At 40.4% G+C, this 25,353-nt stretch overlaps 1 protein-coding gene across 2 annotated transcripts in view; it reads left to right on the plus strand.

Annotated features, from left to right (window-relative positions):
• Positions 1 to 25,353, plus strand: part of OPHN1 (oligophrenin 1) — a 553,120-nt gene that overhangs the window by 199,753 nt on the left and 328,014 nt on the right. For both annotated transcript variants that reach the window (XM_056130029.1, XM_056130028.1), the window contains exon 5: positions 17,823 to 17,894. In XM_056130029.1, coding sequence (XP_055986004.1) covers positions 17,823 to 17,894 — 72 coding nt within the window. The remainder of the gene's footprint in view (positions 1 to 17,822; positions 17,895 to 25,353) is intronic.

Genomic DNA, 25,353 nt, shown 5'->3' on the forward strand with positions numbered 1-25,353 from the left:
TGTCCTTGTCAACACGAACTTGGTCGTAAGCATTGATTCATTCGAATGCCTAACAACCAAAATTGGAGGATTACGCTTGACTAGATGTGACTCACTTCTGGCAGTTCCTATCTTTGTTGTCTACACACCAGTATCCAATTACGAAGAAGGAGAAATTGAGAAGTACTACATGGAGCTGGAGAAGTAATATAAAGAAGACCACAACTTCTACAATATCATTGTCGGTGATTTTAATGCCAAGATAGGACCAATAAGATCAGCCGAAGAAATGCACATCGGAACCCATGGCCTAGAATGGAACGAATAGGGTGAGAGACTGTCTGAGTTCATCATGTCGATGAAGACCATACATGGTAACTCAAAATTCCAGAAGGCCGTGTATTCGGCGAATATCCTATCCCATTCTGGAGACTGTATTTTGCTCACTGTTTCTTTTGAGGTGAAGAAGCTTCTTAGTTTAAGATAGTCCCTTTTATCTATCTCTCTTTTCACTTACTTGGCCAGTGGCGTGACATCTTTGAAGATATCATTAGACTCAATATCATGGAGGGTTTTGCCCACTTTGTCTTCAATGTACCTTATGGATTACGGTCTGATGTTGAGGTCTTTAATCCATTTTGACCTTACATTTGTACATGGCGTTAGGCAGAGATCTGAGCCCACTTTTTTGCATATAGCCGTCCAGTTTTGCCAACACAATTTGTTAAAGAGGCTTTCCCTGATTCACTTCACTTTTTTTTGCCTCCTTATTGAAGATTAGATAATCATATGCTTGGGGGGAGATGTCAGTATATTCAACCCTGTTCCATTGGTCTATAGGTCTGCCTTTGTTCCAGTATCATGCTGTTTTAAGTATTACTGATTTGTAGTAGAGGTTGAAGTTGGGGAGGTTGATTCCTCCCATTTTCTTTTCCCCCAAGGTCTCTCTTTAGCTATTCGTGGGTGCTTATTGTTCAATATGAATTTCAGGAGTGTTTGCTCCATTTCCTTGAAGAATGTCATGAGTATCGTAATAGGGATCACATTGAATTTGTACAGTGCATTGGGAAATATTGCCATTTTGACAATGTTAATTCTCCCCATCCATGAACAGGGGATATTTTTCCATTTCCTCATGTCTTACAAGGGGTTGATATCAAGGATATATAAAATATATATATATATGTATATATATATATATATATATATAATGAACAGAAACTTTCTCAAAGAAGAAATCCGAATTGCTAACAGGCACAAGAGAAAATGCTGTACATCATTAATCATCAGGGAGATGCAGATCAAAACAAAAATGAGATATCATTTCACACCACAGAGACTGGCCCACATTCAAAAGAACAAAAGCAGTTGGTGCTGGCACGGATGTGGCAAGAAAGGTACACGCCTTCACTGCTGGTGGTAATGCTGACTGGTTCAGCCCTTATGGAAAGCAGTGTGGACGATTCACAAAAAATTGGAAATCGAGCTTCCATTTGACCCAGCAATGCCACTCTTGGGAATATATCCCAGAGAGGCAAACAAGTATAGTCAAAGCAACATCTGAACTTGTTTTCTCATTGCAGCACTGTTTATAATAGCCAAAATCTGGAAAAAACCTGAGTGCCCGACAACAGATGACTGGTTAAAGAAACTTTGGTACATCTACACAATGGAGTACTATGTACCTGTTACTAAAGATGAAGTCATGAAATTTACATATAAGTGGTACTACATGGAAAATGTTAAGCGAAATGAGTCAGAAGGAGAGTGATAGACATAGAAAGATTGCATTCATCTGGGGAACATAAAGTAACAAAATAGGAAACTAACACCCAAGATTGGCTGAGATTAGTACCAGGAATTTTGCTCTGTGACTTGGAGGCCAGCGACACACTCTACGGGAAAAGGGAGCTGAGGTAGATAAAGGAGCACCAAATAAAGTGTGTTGGGAGGATCCTCCCACGATGGGAGATGCATCCTGAAAGTAGACTATAGACCAAACATGATTTCCACTCAATGCCTCTTTTGCAAACCATAACACCCAAAAGGAGAGAGAGAACAAAAGGGAATTCCCTGCCACAAGGCAGGGTGGGACAGCGGTATTGGGGGTTGGAAGGATCCTGGGACCCGTGGTGGTGGATAATGGGCACTGGTGGAGGAATGGGACTTTGATCATTGTACAATTGAAACCCCAGCACAAAAAATTGTAAATATACAACTGTACCTCATGGTGTTTCATTAACAAAAATTTTTAAAAAATGTAAATCATAGAGAATGGGCACTGGTTGAGGGATGGGTACTGGATCATTGTATAACTGAAAACCGAGCACAAAAATTTGTAAGTCTACAAGTGTAGCTCATGGTGTTTCACTAATAAAAATTAAAATAAAATAAAGTAAAAAAAAATCCAGAAGACCAATTCTAAACGTTGGGCATAGGAGTCTCCCAATGGATGTTTCCACAATGAAATTGATCACATCGTATTCAGTCTATTGTTTTGTCTGCTCTGTGTCTTTGTTGTCCCAAAATTTCAAATGGGATCAGACCACCATCTCCTTTGTGCAAAATTCTACCTCACAGAGCGGGGAGAAAGGGCTGCAAAGTTTAAGAAGAGAACTCCCAGAATGGCCACCAAATGGGAGCTCTTTGGCACAATTGCGGCAACATGGGAAGATGCCGTCATTGACAACATTGACGAGGAATATGATCAACTGGTTTAGCACCTCCAAGATTGTGCGAGGAACGCCGAGAGAGAGATAGCCTAAAAAGACCCCTATCTTCGAAAACTCTCTAGCTCATTCACCATCCTGGTTTAGAATGGAACTATGCGCAAGCCTCAAGCAACCGCAAGCGAACATCCAAGCTCGCAAAGCATTGCAGAGAAGCGATAAAGGAAAACCTCAACGAAAAACAGCAGTGCTGACAGATGCGACAGAAGCTAAGAAAAGCATTCGCAACCAAGATGACTGTCCTCCGACGTCCTGATTGATCTATCACACATTCCAGAAGGGCAATGGAGAATATTATCCATGACTTCTACTCGGATCTCTTCGATAGCCACGTCCACCTGCTCACATACCAATTTCCACAGGATAGATATGTCATTCCCAATGTTCTCCCTTCCAAAATCCAACACGCCATTTCATCTGTAAAGAAGTGAACAGCACCTGACCAAGACAATGTCAGACCCGAACACCTGAATAACCTGCCATTAGTACTCATCAATACACTGGCTTGGGTCTTCACATGCTACCTGTTTGAATACAAGGTTCCATCCCAATGAAAAACCAGCAGGACTTTACTACTGTACAAGAAGGGAGACATTCATGACATTGGCAATTATCACCCAATCTACCTGTTATCTCTCATCTACAAGCTGTTCACTGGAGTCATCCTGAGTAGGATTGGCAGAACACTAGATGAAGGACAACCATGCAAGCAAGCCAGGTTCTAAAAAGAACTCAGCCCAATCATCCATATACACTCGATGACCAAGCTTATTGAGGTTTCTTGGGAGTTCAAGATGTCACTCTGTCTAACGTTCATTGATTTAAAGAAGGCCTTTGGTTCTGTTGAGACTGAAGTGGTCATTGAAGCCCTAGCCAAACAGGGCATTCAAAATCAATATATCAGGATTCTCCATTAGCTGTATTACAGATTCAGTACCTGGATCTCACCATTCTACAAGGAAGTGATCATCCATGTCAAGAGAGGCGTTCGGCAGGGTGATATAATTTCAGCGAAACTCTTCAGTGCCACCCTCGAGAACGTCATGCGACAACTGGAATGGGAAGAAATGGGAGTAAAGATAGACATTTGAAAACTACACCACCTCTGCTTCGCTGATGACATCGTTCTAATAACACCAATCATTAGCCAAGCAGCACAAATGCTGGCCAATTTCGACCTTGAGTGTAAAATGTTGGACTATAGGTGAATCTCACTTATACAATGTTTATGAGAAACGGTCTTGTTACTGATGTTCTATTCGCTCTCAATGGAATTAACATCTCCGAATTCAACAGTTATATGTACCTAGGTCGAGAAGTCAACATGATGAATGACCTGGCACCTGAGTTGCAAAGGAGAAAGAGAGCAGCTTGGAATGCTTTCAAGAGCATCGAAAAAATAGCCAAGATGACAAAGAGTCTCCGGCTCCAGGCACATCTGTTCGATTCCACTGTTCTTCCTGAATTAACATATGTTCTAGAGACCTGGACCCCACAAAAACAGGATGAGAATGCTATTCTCCAAAGAGGAATTGAAAGAGCTATCCGTGGAGTATCTTGCTTCACTCAAATGAGAGAAAAAATCCAGAGTTCCGACCTCTGTTGGCTATCAAGACTCAGAGATGCTGTCTTGTTTGCCAAGGCATCGAAAATCAGATAGGCTGGACATCCAGGAGATTTGTAGACAACCACTGAACTAGAGCCATTACGAACTGGATTCCACAGGACGTCAAAACATCGCGTGGCCGTCCAACAAGGAGATGGTCAGACTTCTTTGTCAAGACCTTGAATGATCGGTTTGAGGCCCTTTATGTTCCTAGAATGAGCAGACGCCATTAGGTTAAACTAGCACGTGACAGGGACGGATAGAGTTGTTACTGATGCCCGCTCAAGCAAATGAGTTTGTGATGCCAAGTGATCAAGTGATTAAGTAATATAAATATATGTCATTTGTGTCACAAACATTTATTTTTAGAGAGATAGCACAGTGGTAGGGCGTTTGCCTTGCACACAGCCAACATGGCCGACTCAAGTTCGATTCCTCCGCCCCTCTCGGAGAGCCCGGCAAGCTACCGAGAGTATCTCGCCTGCAGAGCAGGGCCTGGCAAGCTTCCCGTGATGTATTCGATATGCCAGACACAGTAACAACAAAGTCTCCAATGGAGACGTTACTGGGCCCGCTCGAGCAAATCGAAGATCAACGGGAGGGCCTTTACTTTACTTTATGACATATACAAATATGTCACATAAATCTAGGACATATATAAATATGACACACATAAATATATTTCATAAAATTATGTCATTTTGTCCCCAAAACATGAATTCACATTCTTCCCTAGTGCACCTCAGACACTCTCTGAATAGACCACATGCAGGGCCACAAAACATAACTCCATAATATTAAGTGAATAGAAATTGTATCAGTGATATTTTCATACCGTAATGCACTGAAAATTGTAGTGAATCACAGAATATGAGGCTGAAACTGAGCACTGAGAATTGAACAGCTGACTACTGATAACAGGTTGCTTATAGAGGAATTCAAAGAGTTAATCAAAAGATACCTGGAAACAAACGAGAATGAAGATACAAATTACCTGAACTTATGGAACATGGCAAAAACAGTGTTAAGAGGAAAATTTATCTTTCTGGAAACATTCATCAGGAAGGAAGGGTCTACATAAATACTTTAACCTCACAACTTAATATCTTGGGAAATGCCCAATAAAAGGAGCCCAAACTAGACAAGCTGAAGGAAATAATACAATTTAGAGCAGAAATTAATGAGCTAGAGTTCTAAGAAACTATCAGAAATATTAATATAATCAAACACTCATTCTTTGAGAAAATAAACAAGATTGATAACACACTAGCAAGGCTCTCAAAGAAAGAGAGGGAAAGAACCCTAATATGCAGAATCAGAAATGAAAAAGGGACATCACAACAGAAACCACAGAATTCAAAGGATTGTCAGAGTTTCTTTGAGAATCTTTATGCCATGAAACAAGAACAAACAAAAAACAAACACTGTCCTCCCGTTGTTCGTCAATTTGCTTGAGCAGGCCCAGTAGCATCTCCATTGTGAGATTTCTTGTTACTGTGTTTGGCATATTTAATACGTCACAGGTAGCTTGCCAGGCTTTGCCGTGCGGAGTGGAGGGATGCTCTTGGTTGCTTGTCAGGCTCTCTGAGAGGGGCAGAGGAATCAAACCCGGCTTGGCCAGGCTGGCTGCACGCTAGGCAAACACCCTACTGCTGTGCTATAGCTCCAGCCCACAAAACAAGAACACCTCCAAGAAATGGATAAATTTCTGGATACCTATAACTTTTCAAGGCTGATCCAAGAAGATTTGGAATACTTGAACAGACCTATCATTAGTGAGGAAATTAAAACAGTTGTCAAAAGTCTACCCAAAAATTAAAGCCCTGGCTCAGATATATTGACTAGTGAATCCTTCCTAACCTTTAAGCATGACCTACTCTGAATACTTTTCAAGCTTTCCTAGGAAATTGAAGAAGAAAACACACTTCCAAACAGTTTCTCTGAGGCAGGTATCACCCTAAAAATAAAAACGGATTGAAACACAATAAAAAAAGAGAATTCCTTAATGAAGTGCTGGAGCGGTAGCACAGCAGTAGGATGTTTGCCTTGTGCCAGCCATCCTGGTCGAGCCGGGTTTGATTCCTCCTCCCCTATCGGAGAGCCTGGCAAGTTACCGAGAGTATATCACCCGCATGGCAAAACCTAGCAAGCTACCCGTGACCTATTCAGTATGCCTAATACAGTAACAACAAGTCTCAAAATAGAGACATTACTGGGCCCGCTTGAGCAAATCGATGAACAATGAGAGGACAGTGACAGTGACAGATCCCTAATGAATACAGATTTTAAATATCCTCTGACAAAATATTGGCAAATAGAATCAGGTGACTTATCATATTCACTATGACTAAGTAGGAATCATCCAGCTGATGCAAGGATGGATTAACATTCACAAATCAATAAGCATAATACACCATTTCAACAAAATATAAATGCTGTACTATCATATCAATAGATGCAGAGAAAGCATTTGACAAGATCCAGCACTCATTTATGATATAAACTCAACAAAATGGGAGTTGAAAGAACTTTCTTCAGTATAGTCAAAGCCCACAAGCCCAGAGCAAGCATTACTCTCAATTGAGAAAAACTAAAAGCCTTCTCTTGCCCACTCTCACCACTTCTATTCAACATAGTAACTTGCCATAGCAGCTAGGCAAGAAAAAGATATCAATGGTTTCCAGATAGGAAAGGAAGAAGTCAATTTATCACATTTGCGTATGACCCAATACTAACAAAATCCTCAAGACTCTACAAAAATGCTCTTAGAAACAATGGGTTTGTATGGTAAAGTGGCAGGTTATAAAATCAGTACCCAAAAGTCTATGGCTTTCCCATATGCAAATACTGAAGAAGAAGAAAGAGCTATTAAAATATAAATCCCATTCAGAATTGTGCTTCAGAAAATCAGGTATCTCAAAATCAATTTAATGAAGAGGTGAAATACCTGTACAAAGAAAACTACAAAATTCCACTTCAAGAAATAAAAGAGGACACAAGGAAATGGAAACACTTCTGCTCATGGATTTGGAGAGTTAGCATTGTCAAAATCACATTACTCCCCAAAGCAGTATACAAAGAAATAGACAAATCACTTATGAAATTTATATGGATCAATAAGCACACAGAAGCAGCTAAAACAATCCTTGGGAAAAGATGGGAGGTATCATCTTCACCAACTTCAGACTGTACTACAAAGCAGTAGTAATTAAAACAGCATGTCATTGGAATTGAGACAGATCCACAGAACAATGGAATAGAGTTGAATATACGACACAGAACCTCAAATATATAATCACTTAATCTTTGACAAAGGAGCAAGAAATGTAAAGTGGAGCAAGGAAAGCTTCTTCAAGTATTGCTAAGAAAACTTAACAGATACATGCAAAAAAATGAACTCATACCTCTAATGCGAAGCACAAAAGTCAGAACAAAATGGATTAAATACATATATAATAGACTTGAGTCCATTAGGTACACTGAGGCAAATGTAGGAAGACCCCTCCAAGACAATGAAACAAAAGGCATCTTTAAGGATGAAACAGCACAGACAAAGCAAGTGGAATCAAAGGTAAATAAATCGGACTATATTAAGCTAAGAAGCTTCTGCACCTCAAAAGAATTGGTTAACCAGATGCAGTGACACCCCTCATAATGGAAAATTTATTTACCTAATACCCATCAGATAACAGATTAATATCAAGATAGTACTGGAAAGTACTGGAATTTTTTTCAAGAAAAAAATCCTCCCACCCCATAAAAAATGGGAATCAGAAATAAACAGAAACTTCCTTAAAGGAGAAAAACATATGGTGAAAAGGCATTGAATAAAGGCTCTATATTGGTAATCATCAGTGAGTTTTAAATCAAAACAACAATGAGTCATCACGTTACACCAACCACAAAGACAGGCACACATCAAAAAGTATAGGAACAGGGGCTAGAGTGATAGTACAGCTGGTAGGGCATTTGCCCTGAATTATGTGGGTTTGATTCTCAGCATCTCATATGGTCCCCCAAGCACCACCAGGAGTAATTTCTGAGTGCATGAACCAGGAGTAACCCCTGTGCATTGTCAGATGTGTCCCAAAAAACAAAACAAAACAAAACAAAAAAGAATCAGAACAACCAGTGGTGGCATGGATGCAGGGAGAAACATTCATTGTTGGTATGAATACCAACTGATCCAAACTTTTTGAAAAGCAATATGGACATTCCTCGAAAAAAAGTAGAAATTGAGCTTCCATATGACCCAGCAACTCGAATTCTGAGAATATACCCTGCGGTTAAAAACCCCACATCATAAAGGGCATCTGCAATTTTATGTTTATTTCAGCACTGTTCAGATTGTTCAATGTACATTGCAGCACTTCCAGACTCTGAAAAAATCCGAGTGTCTAAGAACAGATGAGTGGTTAAAGAAACTATGGTTTATATACGCAATGGAATACTATCCAGCTGTTAGAAAAGTGAAGTCATGAAATTCACTTATAAATTGATGGGAATGAAGTGTATCATGGTAAATGAAGTAGGTCAGAAGGATAGGGACAGACATAGAATGACTGCACACATTTTGGGGATATAAAAACATGATATGAGACTAACACCCAAGGACAGTAGAAACAAAGGCCAGGAGGATTGCTCCATGGTTGGAAGATTGCCATCTCCCATATCAATGATGTGGGAGAGGTCACTTGGTATAGAGAAGAGAACACCTCTATGGCAATGATGATTGGAAGGGATCACTCTGGATGGGAGTTGTGTGCTGAAAGTGGGTAAGGTTCCAGACATGATGGCCTCTCAACTGTACTGGAAAATGTTATGCTCAAAATGAGAGAGAGTGTGTTTGTGTGTGTGAGAGAGAGAGAAAGCGAGAGAGAGAGAAGAAAAGCACATGTGATAGAAGCAATCAGAGGGTTGGGGTGGAGGTGATATGAGGGACCTGTGGACACCGTGGCTGGGAAATGTGCACTGGTAGAGTGATTGTTGTTGGAACATCGTATGACTGAAATTTGATCATGAAAGCTTTATAACTGTATCTAACTGTATTTCTACTAAAATATATTTAAAGCGAAATTGTAGTACATGTCAAATGCAGCAGTCACATGAAAGATAAAAAAGTTTGCTGTAACTTGAATAGAACTTAAGTTTTTCTCATTAAGTGAAATAAGGCAGTACTCAAAGAAAAAGACTAGATTGTCTCTCACATTTATGTTATAAAGGCAAACAAAACAAGGAAATATATCACAATTTTGTGCATTACAGAACTAAGAATAACAACTAAAGGAACAATGCTTAGTTGGAATGATGAGGTGGACTGCAATTAACTTAGAGACATCTGATTAGGGGCTTGTTGGTAAGGTGAGGTAACTTTACATAAAAAAAATAAAGATTTGCACTATTATTTATTTTAAAGACAAGAACCAAGTATACTATGTCATTTATAAAAATATAAGACTTAAAATATTATGTTCCTCATCTTTATTCTCTTTGTTCTCTTTTCCAAGCTAATATGTTTGCTAATTCAATTGTGCTTATATGCTACTGCTTCTTTACTCATTCACCTTTTTGCAGGGGGCCCCAGTAACCACTCTCCAGCCCGCAGAGGTGGCCCGAGAATTGATCTGATGGTGCAAGGAGGGACCAACCAAATGAACAGGAGACACAAGAGACAGAGTACAGTTTAGAAACAGAGAGAAAAAGGGACAGGCTTTATTGAGGGATACAGGCTGTTTATATAGGGTCTGGGCAGCTCAGTCAGGAGCAGAAGCAATATAACCATATATGGTAAGGGCAGCAACAAGAGCTTTACCTAACATTCAAGATAGACATTTGCACATCAAAGGGTCTTGTGGCAGTAGGTGCATCCTGAGCTTTACATTTGTATATCAAAGGGTCTTAGGGAGTAGATGCATCCTGGAGGTTACTATAGATAAGGCCAGATAAGCTGTCAGCCTGATGTGTGGCTATAGATCAGGTATCTGCTGAGATCAGGAAGTCCTGGGAGACTGTCACCAATGTCTGTCCCAAGCAGTTCCTAACATGGGAACCATGGCCAGGGTCTATGAGAGGGCTCTTGGCTTCCCACACCTTTTGTTGGACATTTGAGTTGTTTACATACTCTTGTTATTGTTATGTGTTGAAATGTTTTGCATATATCTATTTGAATTAATGTTGTATGGGATTGTAGATGCAAAGAAGTGGAGCACCTGGATTAATATGGAAACTATTGTTACTTTTTAGAAAAAAAATTTTCATACTACTGTCTATAGAGATCGAACTATATCTCAGTCCCACTAACAGTCAAAGAGAGTTTCTTTATTGCCACAGCTCTACCAACATCATTGTTTCCACTCTTTTTTTTTATAAGGACATTGTGGTGGATTTTGGACACTTTAGTGAAGGTGAAGTATGGTAATTGTATATCCAATTCATAAATAGTAACACTATTACAAACACATCATAAGACACTTCCTATCCATTTTCCATAATTAATCACTTAATCACTTAACTTCCCTTTAATTGTCGATTTGCTCAAGCGGGCGCCAATAACGTATCCATCTGTCCTTGTCACGTGCTAGTGTGGCCCAATGGTGTCTGTTCGCTCTAGGAACATGAAGAGCCTCAAACTGATTGTTCATGATCTTGATGAAGAAGTCTGACCATCTGGTAGGTGGGTGGCCACGCGGTCTTTTGACATCCCATGGAATCCAGTCGGTAACAGCTCTAGTACAGCAGTCGTCTTTAAATCTCATTACATGACCAGCCCATCTGATTTTTGACACCTTGGCAAATGAGACAGTGTCCCTGATTCTTGATTGTTGATGGATGTCAGAACTCCGGATTCTTTCTCTCATTTGAGTGAAACGTGATATTCCAAGCATAGCTCTTTCAATTCCTCTTTGGGAGACCCGAATAGCGTTCTCATCCTGTGTGAGTAGGGCCCAGGTCTCTGAGGCATATGTTAATGCAGGAAGAACAGTGGAATCAAAGAGATGTGCCCAGAGCCAGAGGTTCTTCATCCTCTTAGCTATTTCTTTGACACTCTTGAAGGCATTCCAAGCTGCTCTCTTCCTCCTGCGCAGCTCGGGTGCCAGGTCATTTGTCATGTTGACTTCTCGACCTAGGTACACATAGCTGTTGCATTCGGAGATGGTCGTTCCATTGAGAGCGAATGGGGCATCAGGAACGAGGCTGTTTCTCATAAACATTGTCTTCGTAAGATTCAGCTATAGTCCGAAATCCGACACGCCATTTTCCATAATTACCACACCATATTTGATGAGGTTCAAATATTGTGTGAACCACAATAATACCTATAAGGGCAATTAGAGGCTGCCCTAAAAGCCTCTATCCCTCTTAGAGAGCCTGGAAAGCTACTGAGAGTATCCAACTCGCACGGCAGAGTCTGACAAGCTACCCATGGCGTATTCGATATGGCAGAAACAGAAAAAAACAATGGCCCTCATTCCCCTGACCCTGAAAGAGCCCCCAATATGGCAGCTTTAAGAAAGTTTAGCAAGCAGAGGCTGATAAAATCTCAGGGCCTCTCCAGCATGGCCATGGCAATAGAAGCACATGGAACTAATCCAGAGCCCAGCAGCTTGTGGCAGAAATGTGAATGGACTATGCATTAAACTCCAGCATCATGTGCCCCCTGGGGGAAAGGGTGTCTGTCTCTTCCGCCTTTTTCCCCCTCCCCGGCAGCATGGTGGCTGCCACCTCAGAGCTTATTTGAAGGCCAGGTATGAGCCGGTGGTGACGGGACAACTGCAGTCATATGTGAAGGGAGGCAGAACTGGCTCGTCCTTCACGCCCAACGGAGGCCATGAGTTGCCCCCAACAAGAGGCTCTCTGGCATGGCCATGGCACCGGATGTATAAAAATTATTCTTGTAATTATCCAGCTCTTGGCAAAAATCCCTTAAGATTTAATTAATAAAGTATCAGAAATCCAAAATTGCATGGCCGCAATAGTGGCCGTGCGACATCATAGGGTTTTCATATCTAGCAATAGAAAACAAATTATTTCACAATGCCTTTTCAGCAGTTCTGATTGTTGGAGGGACATACCAAACAATAATGTGCTTCTTTTGTCAAAATAATGAATGTATTCAAAGTAGAGAGAGAGTTAAGTAGAAATCATCTGCCTCACAGGCTTCGGGAGGGGTGGGAAGGGTGGTATATTTGGGCTCTTGGTGGTGAAAAATAATTACTGGTGAGGGGAGGGGTGTTTGATCATTGTATAACTGAGACTTAAACCTGAAACTTTGTAACTTTTCTCACGGTGATTCAATAAATAATTAATAAAATAAAATCTCAGGGCCGAACTAGGCTGCCAAAGCGAAGAAGGACTAAAATGACTGTCTGTACTTTTAATGCATGTACGCTGGCATCAGAAGCATCCATCGAGGACCTGATGGTGCAAGCACAGAAGATCAAGTACGAGAGAAGGCATTGATCACATCATGCCATTTTCGACAGTGGAAAAAAACTGTTCCTTGGAACATGCTATGATAGAGGCGTCAGTGGTGTCGGTGTCATTGTCAACACAAACTTGGCCATGAGCATTGATTCATTTGAATGCCCAACAACCCGAATAGGATTCATACATGGCGTGGGCAAGGGTATAGATGGCAGAGATACAGATGGGCAAGGGTAGAGGGAATCAGGAACTCTGGTGTTGGTTCTGATTTTGGAACAATGTGTGCATAAGATTGTCTTTGATAGTATTGCAAATCATGGTACTTTAATGAAAATAGGTGGGAGATAAAAATTAAAAATAGGGCTTCTAACAATGTCGATCTAAAAGGCAATGTTGATCTCATGTGGCTTCATTGAATTCAGATACCACTATAAAAATTAATGATACTTCCCTTCATCTGTAGTTGTTCTATTTATCTGCATATAATTTTAAAATTTTTTCATTATGGTTATCAGGGCCTATGTTGAGAGAAGTATGGAGAGTTAGTATATTTTTTGTTTTAATTTTTTTAGTACTAGTGTTTGAATCCAGTACCGCATGCAATGCAGGTTGTGGCCTACCACTGAGTTGTGGTCTACCACGTTCCTGACATTTTCATTATTTCTTGATCTGTTTTGTATACACAATTTCAAAAAGTAAAAATAATAAAATAGAAGTTAGAGATTCTTTATCCTACTTCTTGTTGGTTACATAAAAGAATTTGTTAATTTTTATTTAATTGAGCGATAGCACAGCGGTAGGTCGTTTACCTTGCAAGCTGCTGGCCTGGCCGAGCCAGGTTCTATTTCTCCGCCCCTCTCAGAGAGCCTGGCAAGCTACCGAGAACATCTTGCCCTCATGGCAAAGCCTAGCAAGCTACCTGTGATGTATTCGATATGCCAAATGCAGTAACAAGTCTCACAATGGAGACGATACTGGGCCTGCATGATCAAATCAATGAACAATGGGAGTGCTACAGTGCTACATTGTGATCTCTTGTCCCACAACTCTGAGTGATTCCCACGACTCTGGTGAGTGTTGGCTCACCATCTCATTTATGGATCTTGTGTGAGAAGTTGCTGGCACAACTGTTTATGCACATGATCCTTCTTAGAGAAGAAAAAAACAATCAACAGTGCCATTATTGGGTTTTATTGTTCTTAGTGGTTTTATTGTTCTTAAGTGATAAGTAGTTATACATACATTATAAAAAGCATTTTAGTTCTCATGGTTTACAAAAGTCTTTATAGGTAGTGGTTCATACATAAATCATGCCAGTACCACACACTTCACCAGAATGTCCACTTTTCTCTACTATTGTTCCAGTGTCTCTCTCACACCCCCTCTGGTAAGCTTCAAACTGGAGATACGTTTTCAGTTTCTGTTGCATTTTGGAATTCATTATTCTCCCCTACTGTGATTTTTATATCCCAAACATAAGTTAGTTCTGTATTTGTTCCTGTTCTTTTCATTAACTTCATTCAGTATGATACCCTCCAGATCCATATACATAACAGCAAACAGCATTATTTCTTATTTTCTTAAAGTCAAATAGTATTCAATTGCATAAATATACCACCGTTTAAAAAAAATACCCTGTCATTCTGTTATTGGACTCTTGGTTTGCGTCTAGGTTTTTATCTATTGTGAATATCCACTGTCCACTGTCCATTGCCCTCCCATCTTTCATCGTTTTGCTCGAGCGGGCACCAGTAACATCTCACAACAAATTGTGAGACTTGTTATTACTGTGTTTGGCATATCAAATACATCACGGGTAGCTTTCCAGGCTTTGCTGTGCATGCGAGATACTCTCGGTAACTTGCCGGGCTCTTCGAGAGGGGTGGAGGAATCGAACTGAGGTCGGCCGTGTGCAAGGCAGATACCCTACCTTATGTGCTATGCAAATGTATCTTCTATATACTGAGTCCTTGTGCTTATGTGCTATGCAAATGTATCTTCTACATATTGAGTCCTTGATATAGAAGCGGAAAGTGGAATTTTTGAGTCATACAGGTCACTTGCTATGTTTTAAAAAAGAAAGTGTTCATATTCATTTAAAATGGCTGGGCCAGTCAACGTTTCCACCAGCAGTGGGTAAGGGTCCATTTTTGCCAAATCAACAACAGCACTGGTTATCGTTGTACTTTGTGATATGCACTGGTCTCATTCTCTGTAAACTACTATCTCATTGTTGCTTTTACTTACATTTACCCTATGATAAAGCAATTCACAGTGTTTTTTTCTTATAGCTTTGTACCTCTATTTTTCGTGAGAAAGTTTTGTTCATCTCCTCCCACATTTCTACATTAAGCCAGTTAATTTTTATAGTAAAGTTCTACCTTGGTTTGATATATCTAACATGAACCTTCTTTAGATATGTGGTGGGTAAATATTGTCTCTTAGTCTGTAAAGTGACTTTATATTTTGGTTATTATTTCCTTTGTGGTGCAGAATCTCTTAGTTTGATGTATTCCCATTTGTTTATCTTTGCTTCCCTTTGCTTGTCAAAGGCATTGAATCTTTAAAGATTTCTTTAGCTTCAATGTCATGAAGTATTCTACCTGTTTTCCGAAATACAGTCTTGGAATTTAAATCTTATATTGTAGTCTGTATAGCATTTTGATTAGACTTTAGGGCATGGTGTTATATAGGAGTCTGAATTATATTCATGTAGTTTACCATTTTTCCAAAGCACAACGTGTTAAAGAGACTTTCTTTTCTCCAATTTATACTTCCTTGCCTTTTTATAGAAGATTAACTATCTATATATCTAAACACCTTTCTCTGGATTCTTAAGTCTTTTCTGTTGATTTAAGAGTCTATCCTTATTTAAGTACCATACTGTTTTGATTGGGCTGGAGTGATAGCACAGCGAATGGGGCCTCTGCCTTGAATACGGCCAACCTGGGTTCAATTCCTCTGTCCCTCTTGGAGAGCCCGGTAACCTACCAAGAGTATCTTGCCCGCACGACAAAGCCTGGGAAACTACCCGTGACACATTCAATATGCCAAAATCAGTAACAACAAGTCTCACAATTTTGTTGTGAGACATTACTGGTGCCTGCTCAAGCAAATCGATGAACAAAGGGAGAAATGTGACAGCGACAGTTTTGATTATTTTAGCTTTTTAATATTGTTTGATGGGCTTGAGCAGGGAGGGCATTTGCGTTGTATGTAGCCTACCTGGCCGACCCGAGTTCGATTCCTCCGCCCCTCTTGGAGAGGGTGGCAAGCTACGGAGAGTATCTTGACCTCACGGCAAAGACTGGCAAGCTACCCATGACGTATTCGATATGCCAAACACAGTAACAACAAGTCTCACAATGTTACTGGTGCCTGCTCGAGCAAATTGATGAACAACGGGAGGAAAATGCAGTGCAGTGCTAGTATTGTTTGATATTGAGGAAAGACAAGGTGCCTACTTTATTTTTTTCTAGGATCTCTTTAGGTAAAGGAAGGGAATTTATTATTCTACATACATTTCAACAGTGTTTGGTCTGTTTTAAAATTTCATGGGTATTTTCATAGGTATTGAAAATATTCACTTTTTATTCAAAAGAAAACTTCCTCAGTGTTTCCCAGGTGGCCACCCATTTTGTTAACCTTTGTGAAACTGAAAAAGACTTAGTGGCTTAAATGAAAAACATTTAATTTAATGATTTTTTGTTCTAGTAATTCAGAAGGGGTCATCAGAGTGATCTTCACATAGCTTTATTCGCTTGGGAGGCTGGTTGATATGAGGGACTTCAATCACTCATCTGGACTTCACTCACTTATCACTTTTTACATTTCTAATTTGGTAATCTCAGTGTATTTTTACATGGTTGTTCAGGATTCTGCTTAAGCATTTGTGTGTTCTAAGAGAACCTGGTGGATGCTGTGTCTTCGACTATTAGCTTTGTAATTATCCTGGGAAATTACATATTTCTACTTTTGTTATGCTTATTGGTTCAAAGCAGCAATGCAGTCTTTCCTTTCATATGTTAGCTCCAGTAGACAGATAGCTCCACTAATTGTGTCTGGAAACTTACCTTTTAATAAGTATAATAGAATTTTTGAACATCTTTTGAAAGGTATAGTAGTAAAGAAGAAAAGTGACTCCCAGTGGTATATCTTGGATTCCGGTGAGTTACTTTGTTTCCAGATGGGTACACTATTTTAATAGAACATGATTCATTTGCTATGTAAGTTTTGAGTCTGTTGGACAAGAAAGATGCTCTAACATTTTTACTAGAACTGGAAAGTTACTGTGCCTTTTTATTTCTAAGCTATGATTGTAGCTTGATGAAATGTTTATTTAGCTGTATATTGAATAATAAATAGGCATAGAACTAGAGGCTCATAAAACCTGGATGTCATCAAGTTAGTGGCCTAACTTGATAGACTTTTGTGGGGTTAGTTTAAAAATGGCTTCCATTTTTCCTTTTTGTATTTTTTTGCCAACCCATCTGTGCTTTACTCCGGGCTCTGTGCTGAGTGACCACTCCTGGCAGTGATCATGGGACATGAATATTTTGTATCTGCATAGCAATATCAATGCTCAATATCAAAATCAAAGTATCAATATCAAAACATGGACAGGGACGTCCAACTTCTCACAGTTATCAGCCTTTGAACATCCATGATGAGGTCATTTGAAGACTTAATCCAGATTTCTCCATGATGTTATAATGTACCACAAGTTCTGAAGGATATATTATAGTTTTTCAAGCACCAAGTTAGGAATGGAAACAGTTTTTAGTGGAACTTATTCTGATGCTATTACTGTTAACTCACCCACAGTCAATTCAATTAGCCTTTTCATGTTTTTCCCCCTTTTCCTTTCTAAATTATGTTCCACATATAAATAATAATTCCTGTTTCTGCAGCACAAAACTCTAGATATTCATTGATAAAAATCCAGATCAGAATATATGTCAAGTTTCAGGGAAACTAGGTCTTAATATTTTCTGGGACAGAATAATATAAGGGGCTGTCCTAGTAAGGATTCAAGAATCTGAAACTTGATAATCTAAACTTTTTGTATATTTTTCTCTCTCTAGGTACACAATGCTAGTGATTTGCTGATCAAACCCCTGGAAAATTTCCGGAAGGAGCAAATAGGCTTCACCAAGGTACACATTCTTTACATGTATAAGATATTTTTATATCAATATCAATGGAACTGTTGTTTGGACAACTACTCTTCTAGGATAATTCTATAAGAAAACATCAAACTACACATTTTACTTGGAGTCTCTCACCTCTTGCTTTGGCGTGTGTCATTTTCTTTCCTTTATTTGGGGATTCTCTTTCACCACCCACGTACTTCCTAAATAGGTTTATTTGAAAAAAGAGAAAAAATTACCTAGTTAAGAGAGTACAATTTTGATCCAAATCCCGTCCAGATCACGGACGAGAACACTGCAGTCTTTTGCCCCCGCGCCTGGGTGTCCCTCGCCGGGACCCCTTGGAGGGGAGCGGGTTGAGCTTTCCTCCCCGCCCCGACCGGGGCTCCGGCAGCCGAAGACCTCCAGGACCAGCCACCACCATGCTGAGACCACTGTCCGCACACATGAAGGTACTGGCAGAGGGACAAAGCCACGCGGGTTCCGGGGCCGAGACCTCCAAGCCTACTCGGATTGGAGTCGAGCATCTTCCACCCAGATCCTCCAAATTCCAGCAGGCGGGGGTCACACCCACCACCTGGCCCCCTGGCGCCGTGTAATCCCATCAGCGACCAAGACTCAGAGACTATAAAATCCAGATCCCGGACGAGAACACTGCAGTCTTTTGCCCCCGCGCCTGGGTGTCCCTCGCCGGGACCCCGTGGAGGGGAGCGGGTTGAGCTTTCCTCCCCGCCCCGACCGGGGCTCCGGCAGCCGAAGACCTCCAGGACCAGCCACCACCATGCTGAGACCACTGTCCGCACACATGAAGGTACTGGCAGAGGGACAAAGCCACGCGGGTTCCGGGGCCGAGACCTCCAAGCCTACTCGGATTGGAATCGAGCATCTTCCATCCAGATCCTCCAAATTCCAGCAGGCGGGGGTCACACCCACCACCTGGCCCCCTGGCGCCGTGTAATCCCATCAGCGGCCAAGACTCAGAGACTATAAAATCCAGATCCCGGAACCGCGCGGCCGCATTCGCGGCCACGCGACTTCTTATCAGAACTTTTTTTTATGACATCTTATTATCTCATTCCTACTTTGGACAAACTTGCAGGCTATTGAATGTAGGCTGCCCACAGGGCAGAGTCTGGCAAACTCCCCGTGGCATACCAAATATTCCAAATACCAGTAACAATGATGGGTCTCATTCTCCTAAAGAGCCGTGAATATAATCTCAGGGCTAGGATGAAAGAGACGTTACTGGGGCCTGCTCGAGGCAATCGATGATTAACAGGATGATGAAATGAAAAATGAAAAAACTGATGATACTGCAAAGTAACTCTAAGTCACTCTCCAGCTTCAATTTCTCCATTATCATTTAAAGACTAATAGCTTTGTGCTGATGCTTGATATTCTGCACTATGTTGTGAGGTTGTATATCTCCATCTTTTTAAATAGGCAACCAAGCTTTACATAAGATCTGGCCAAAATTATATAGTCATTGCAAGCATCAAGGTTTAAGTCTTAATTTACACAGTCTTCCTAATTGGACTAATTCATATTGTCTAGATATGTACTGTTCAGTATAGTAGGCAATAGGTATTTAAATAAAATATATCAAGTGTATAACAAGAGGTTAATGTCTAAAATATATAAAGAACTTATACAACTCAGCATCAATCATAAAGGTAAAATAAATAAAAACCAAAAAAATCCAAATAGTTCAATTAAACAGTTGATCATCAGACCTAAATAGACACTTACCCAAAGGTATATAGATGGTTCAAAGACATATGAAAAGCTTATAATTACTTCTTATTAGCAAAATGCAAATTAAATCACAATGAAATATAACCTCACACATGTAAGATAGTAAATATTTAAAAGATTGTTATTGCCAATGTTGGGTAGGATGTGAAAATAAGCACAAGTTAGTGTTTGTAACTTTACTATACATAACTGGACAGTACACATCCTCAAAGTGTTTAAGAGATGCACTCACGGTCCTAAGGAGAGCCCATGGAAATTACAGCAGTATTAAGAGTGTAGGATGGTGACAATTAAAATGAAGCCACTCTGCTTAGCTAGAGAAAGGAAATAGGTTTCCTCTTTTTTAATTTTTTAAAGACTTTATTTTATTTTATCTATTTTTTTGCTTTATGGGTCACTCTGGCGATGCACAGGGGTTACTCCTGGTTCACGCACTCAGGTATTACTCCTGGCAGTGCTCTGGGGACCATATGGGATGCTGGGAATAGAACCCAGGTTTGCCGCATGCAAGGCAAATGCCCTACCCACTGTGCTATCACTCCAGCCCAGGTTTTCCTCTTTTGATGCAAAAATATCAAGTTCTGAAAAAAAACACAAAGAGCAGGTCTGATACATCAGTTTGAAATCATCAGTAAATTGACATGACAATTATTTATAGTAACTGACTGGCAAATTGAGTTTTCTGGATATCTCTGAAAATCTGGATTCTACTTAGCTCATCTAGGCCTCAGTAACACTAATATTGAATACAAAGAATATAAACAAATAACCAGAAATTTTAAATCACAATTTTATATGAAAATAATTAAACTGACACATTTTGAAGGAGCCTACCCAACTATGGTTCTGAGCTCTGGAAACACTGCTGCTTAGGGGATCATCTTAGATGCTCGGGAATCAAACCCAGGTCAGATGCATGTAAGGCAAATGTCCAGTTTACTGTACTAACGCTCCAACCTCTAAACTGGCATGTTTGTAAGTTTGTTATCCTCCAATTGCCTCTTCTAGCTTTCCTCCATTCAATTTCTTTCCTGACCTCTCTTTAGTTCTATAATCAATGTTCTATGACAAACCAAATTTTATTATTAATTAATTATTTTTGAATCACTGTAAGATGCACAGCTGCAAGTTGTTGATGATTGTATTTCAGTCATACAATGTTCTAAAACCTGTCCCTTCATCAGTGTACCTTTCCCACAACCAATGTTCGCAGTTTCTATCCTGCCACTCCCTGCCATCCTGCCTCTACTGCAGACACTTTTCTTCTTTCTATTCTCACTTTCTTTTTTCTTTTGGGCATTATAGTTTGCATATAGGTACCGAAAGGTTGTCCTTTATATCCTTTTGCCACCTTCCAGCACTCCAATCTTGTTCAGAGTGATGATTTCCAATTTTCTTCATCACAGTGATCCCTTCTACTCTAAATGCCCTCCCCCTCTCCCACTTGTGGCAACCTTTCAGCTGTGGGTCAGTACTCCTGGCCTTCATTTCTACTGTGTTTGGGTATTAGTCTTATATTTTTATACATACCAGAAATGAGTATAATCAGTCTATGCCTTTTCCTCTCCTGCTGACTCATTTCATGTAGAATGATACTCTTCACTATCATCCAATTATAAGCAAATTTCATTACCAGATTTTTTCCTAACCGCTAGGAAGTATTCTATTGTGTAGATGTAACATAGTTTCTTTATCCATTCTTCTGTTTTCGGGCAATTGACTGTTTCCAGATTTTAGCTATTGTGTAGAATGCTGCAATGAACAGAGAAGTGTAGAAGGATTTTGTGCTTTGCGTTTTTGGCCCCCTAGGGTATATCAGATGGTGTTGGGTAAATACTTTTTTTCCATTCCATAAGCTGACTTTGTAACCTGGTCACCATTTCTTTCAAGATGCAGAAGCTTCTTAGTTTAATCTAGTTCGATTTGTTTAACTTTGCTTCTACTTGCTTGGTCAGTGGTGTTTCATCTTTAAAAATACCTTTAGTTTCAGTGTCGTGGAGAGGTTTGCCTATGTTTTTCTCTATGTATCCTATGCATATAGGTCTGAAATTGAGGTTTTTAATCCAGTGTGATCTGGCTTTTCTGTCTGGTGTTAGAAAGATGTCAGAATTTTTTTCACGTAGCTGCCCAATTTTCCCAGCACTGCTTGTTGAACAAGCTTCCTTGCTACACTTCATATTATTTATCATTTATCAAAGATTAGAGGATCATATATTTGAGGGTCTGTGACAGAATATTTAACTCTATTCCATTGACCTGCAGGTCTGTCTATTTCAGTGACATGATGTTTTAATTACTACCAATTTGCCGTAGTTTGAAGTTGAGGAAGTTAATGCCTAACTCTTCTTTTTCCCTAAGATTGTTTTAACTATTCGTGGGGGGTCATTTTTCTAGATGAATTTTAGGTTTTTATTTATTTATTTAATAAATGTCATTAATAAATTAAATAAAAAAACAGCCACAGCCGTGTTGAAACCACTCTCCACACGTTTGGACAAGCCTCATGCATGAAGGAACCGGCAGAGAAACCCAGATATGCGGGTCCAGGGGCTGAAATCTCCAAGCCTGCTCGGATTGGAACTGGGCCTCCTCCACCCAGATCCCCCATCTTCCAGTAGGTAGGCGTCATATCCACCCACTGCCCCCTGGCACCGTGTAATCCCATCAACGGCCAAGACCCAGAGACTATAAAACCCAGCTCCCGGAAGTGTGCAGATGCATTTGCGGCCATGTTACCTCTTAAAAAATCAAGCTCCCAAAACGTCTTATCAGGACATCTTTTTATGACATCTTATTATCTCATTCCTACTTTGGACAAACTTGCAGGCTATCGAATGTAGCCTGCCCACAGGGCAGAGTCTGGCAAACTCCCCGTGGCCTACCAAATATGCCAAATACCAGTAACAATGATGGGTCTCCTTCTCCTAAAGAGCCGTGAATATAATCTCAGGGCTAGGATGAAAGAGACGTTACTGGGGCCTGCTCGAGGCAATCGACGATTAACAGGATGATGAAATGAAAAAAATGAAATGAAACTCTGGAGAACCCGACAGGCTACCAAAAATATACTGCCCGCACGGCAGAGTCTGGCAAATTCCCTGTGGCATACTCAATATGCCAAAAACAAGTAACAATAATGGTTCTCATTCTCCTGACCTGAAAGAGCCTATTGTAAGTAAAAGCCTATTTTTACAAAATTTAATCAGTTAATTAAGTCTTGTGTCATCTTATATATTGTTCAATGTTTATACCACACTGTAGGTACTCAGTGAATCCAATTTTTTGTGAATACAAGCCTTTAGCATAAATTTTCTACCATGATGCTGAGAAAAATGAAAAGGGTTAGACGTAGTGTGATAAACAAGCATTGGTTGAGGCACTTTAAAGTCTGTGTGATTTTCAGTTGTTCTGGAAGAAACGAGAGATTATAAATAATTCAATTTTATGAAGACTGTACACAGTCTTTTTGGTTTTTAGAGTTTTGAATACTTTATTTTTCCTTTTTTTAATAAATTGCCATGAGATGCAGTTACAGACCTACAAACTTTTGTGATTACGTTTATCCATACAGTGATCTAGTACCCAACCCTCCACCAGTGTCCCTTCTCCATCACCAACTTTACCAGTAACCCTCCAATCACCCCCACCCCATCCCTTCTGCCTCTGTGGCAGGCACATTCCCTATTACACTCTCTCTCCTATCGAGTGTTATGTTTTGCAGTACAGGTACTAAGTGACCGTCATGTTTGGTCCATGGTCTATTCTCAACGCATATCTCCCATTCTGAGCGAGCCTCCAAACATCATTTACTTAGTGCTCCCTTCTAATTCCAGCTGTTTTTCCCCCAAGTATGTGAGGCTGACTTCGAAGCCCTGGAGCTATTCTCCTGGCCCTTATCTAAACTATCCTGGGTTTTAGTGTCCTACTATGTTACTTTATATTCCACAAATGAATGCAGTCATTCTATGTCTGTCCTTCTCTCTGACTCATTTCACTTAACATGATACTCACCGTATTGATTGACTTATATGAAAATTGCATGATTTCTTCTTTTCTAACAGCTGCAACATATTCCATTGTATAGATGTACCAAACTTTCTTCAACCAGTCATATGTTCTCGGGCATTGGGTTATTGCCAGATTCTTATCACTTAATCACTTAATCACTTAATCACTTAAATCCCTGTTATTCATCGATACTCGAGCGGGTGCCAGTAACGTCTCCATTCATCCCTGTTGCGTGCTAGCATAGCCCAATGGTATCTGTTCGTTCTAGGAACATGCAGAGCCTCAAACCGATCATTCAGGGTCTTGACAAAGAAGTCTGACCATCTTGTAGGTGGGCGTCCACGTGATCTTTTGATGTCCCGTGGAATCCAATCAGTAATGGCTCTAGTCCAGCGGTTATCTGTAAACCTCATTACGTGTCCAGCCCATCTGATTTTTGATGTCTTGGCAAATGAGACAGCGTCCCTGATTCTTGAGCGTTGACGAAGATCAGAACTCCGGATTCTATCTCTCATTTGAGTGAATCGTGGTATTCCAAGCATAGCTCTTTCGATTCCTCTTTGAGAGACCCGAATAGCGTTCTCATCCTGTTTTCGTAGGGTCCAGGTCTGTGAGGCATATGTTAATGCAGGAAGAACAGTGGAATCAAAGAGATGTGCTCGTAGCTGGACTTTCTTTGTCCTTTTAGTTATATATTCAACGTTCTTGAAGGCATTCCAAGCCACTCTCTTCCTCCTGTGCAACTCAGGTGCCAGGTCATTCATCATGTTGATTTCTTGACCTAGGTATATATAACTGTTGCATTCGGAGATGGTGGTTCCGTTGAGAGGGAATGGAGCGTGAGGAACAAGGCTGTTTCTCATAAACATTGTCTCCGTAAGATTCAGCTGTAGTCCGACCTTTCCACATTCACGGTCAAAGTCGTTCAGCATTTGTGCCGCTTGGTTGATGTTTGGTGTTATTAGAACGATGTCATCAGCAAAGCGGAGGTGGTGTAGTTGCCGACCATTTATCTTCACTCCCATTCCTTCCCATTCCAGTCATCTCATGATGTTCTCGAGGGTGGCACTGAAGAGTTTTGGTGAAATGGTATCACCCTGCCGAACCCCTCTCTTGATATGGATGATTACTTCTTTGTAGAATGGTGAGATCTTGGTAGTGAATCTGCAATAGAGCTCACGAAGGATCCTGATGTATTGAGTTTGTATGCCCTGATTGGCTAGGACTTCCATGACCGGTCCCGTCTCAACAGAGCAAAGGCCTTCTTTAAATCAATGAACGTTAGACAGAGCGGCATCTTGAACTCCTGAGAAACCTCAATGAGCTTAGTAATCATGTGGATATGGTCGATGGTACTGAATCCTTTTTGGAATCCGGCTTGTTCACATGGTTGTCCTTCATCTAGTGTTCTGCTAATCCTATTCAGTATGACTCGAATGAACAGTTTGTAGACGACAGACAATAGGCAGATTGGGCCATAGTTGGCAATGTTATGGATGTTTCCCTTCTTGTATAGTAGAACAGTCCTGCTGGTTTTCCATTGGGATGGAACCTTGCATTCAGACAGGTAGCGTGTGAAGAGCCGAGCCAATGTATTGATGAGTACTGATGGTAAGATCTTCAGGTGTTCAGGTCTGATCTTGACTGGGCCAGGTGCTCTTTGTTTCTTTACCAACGAGATGGCATGTTGGATTTTGGAAGG

This window comes from Sorex fumeus, unplaced genomic scaffold (genome assembly GCF_029834395.1).
Source record: "Sorex fumeus unplaced genomic scaffold, SorFum_2.1 ptg000073l, whole genome shotgun sequence".
NCBI classification, from domain to species: Eukaryota; Metazoa; Chordata; class Mammalia; order Eulipotyphla; family Soricidae; genus Sorex; species Sorex fumeus.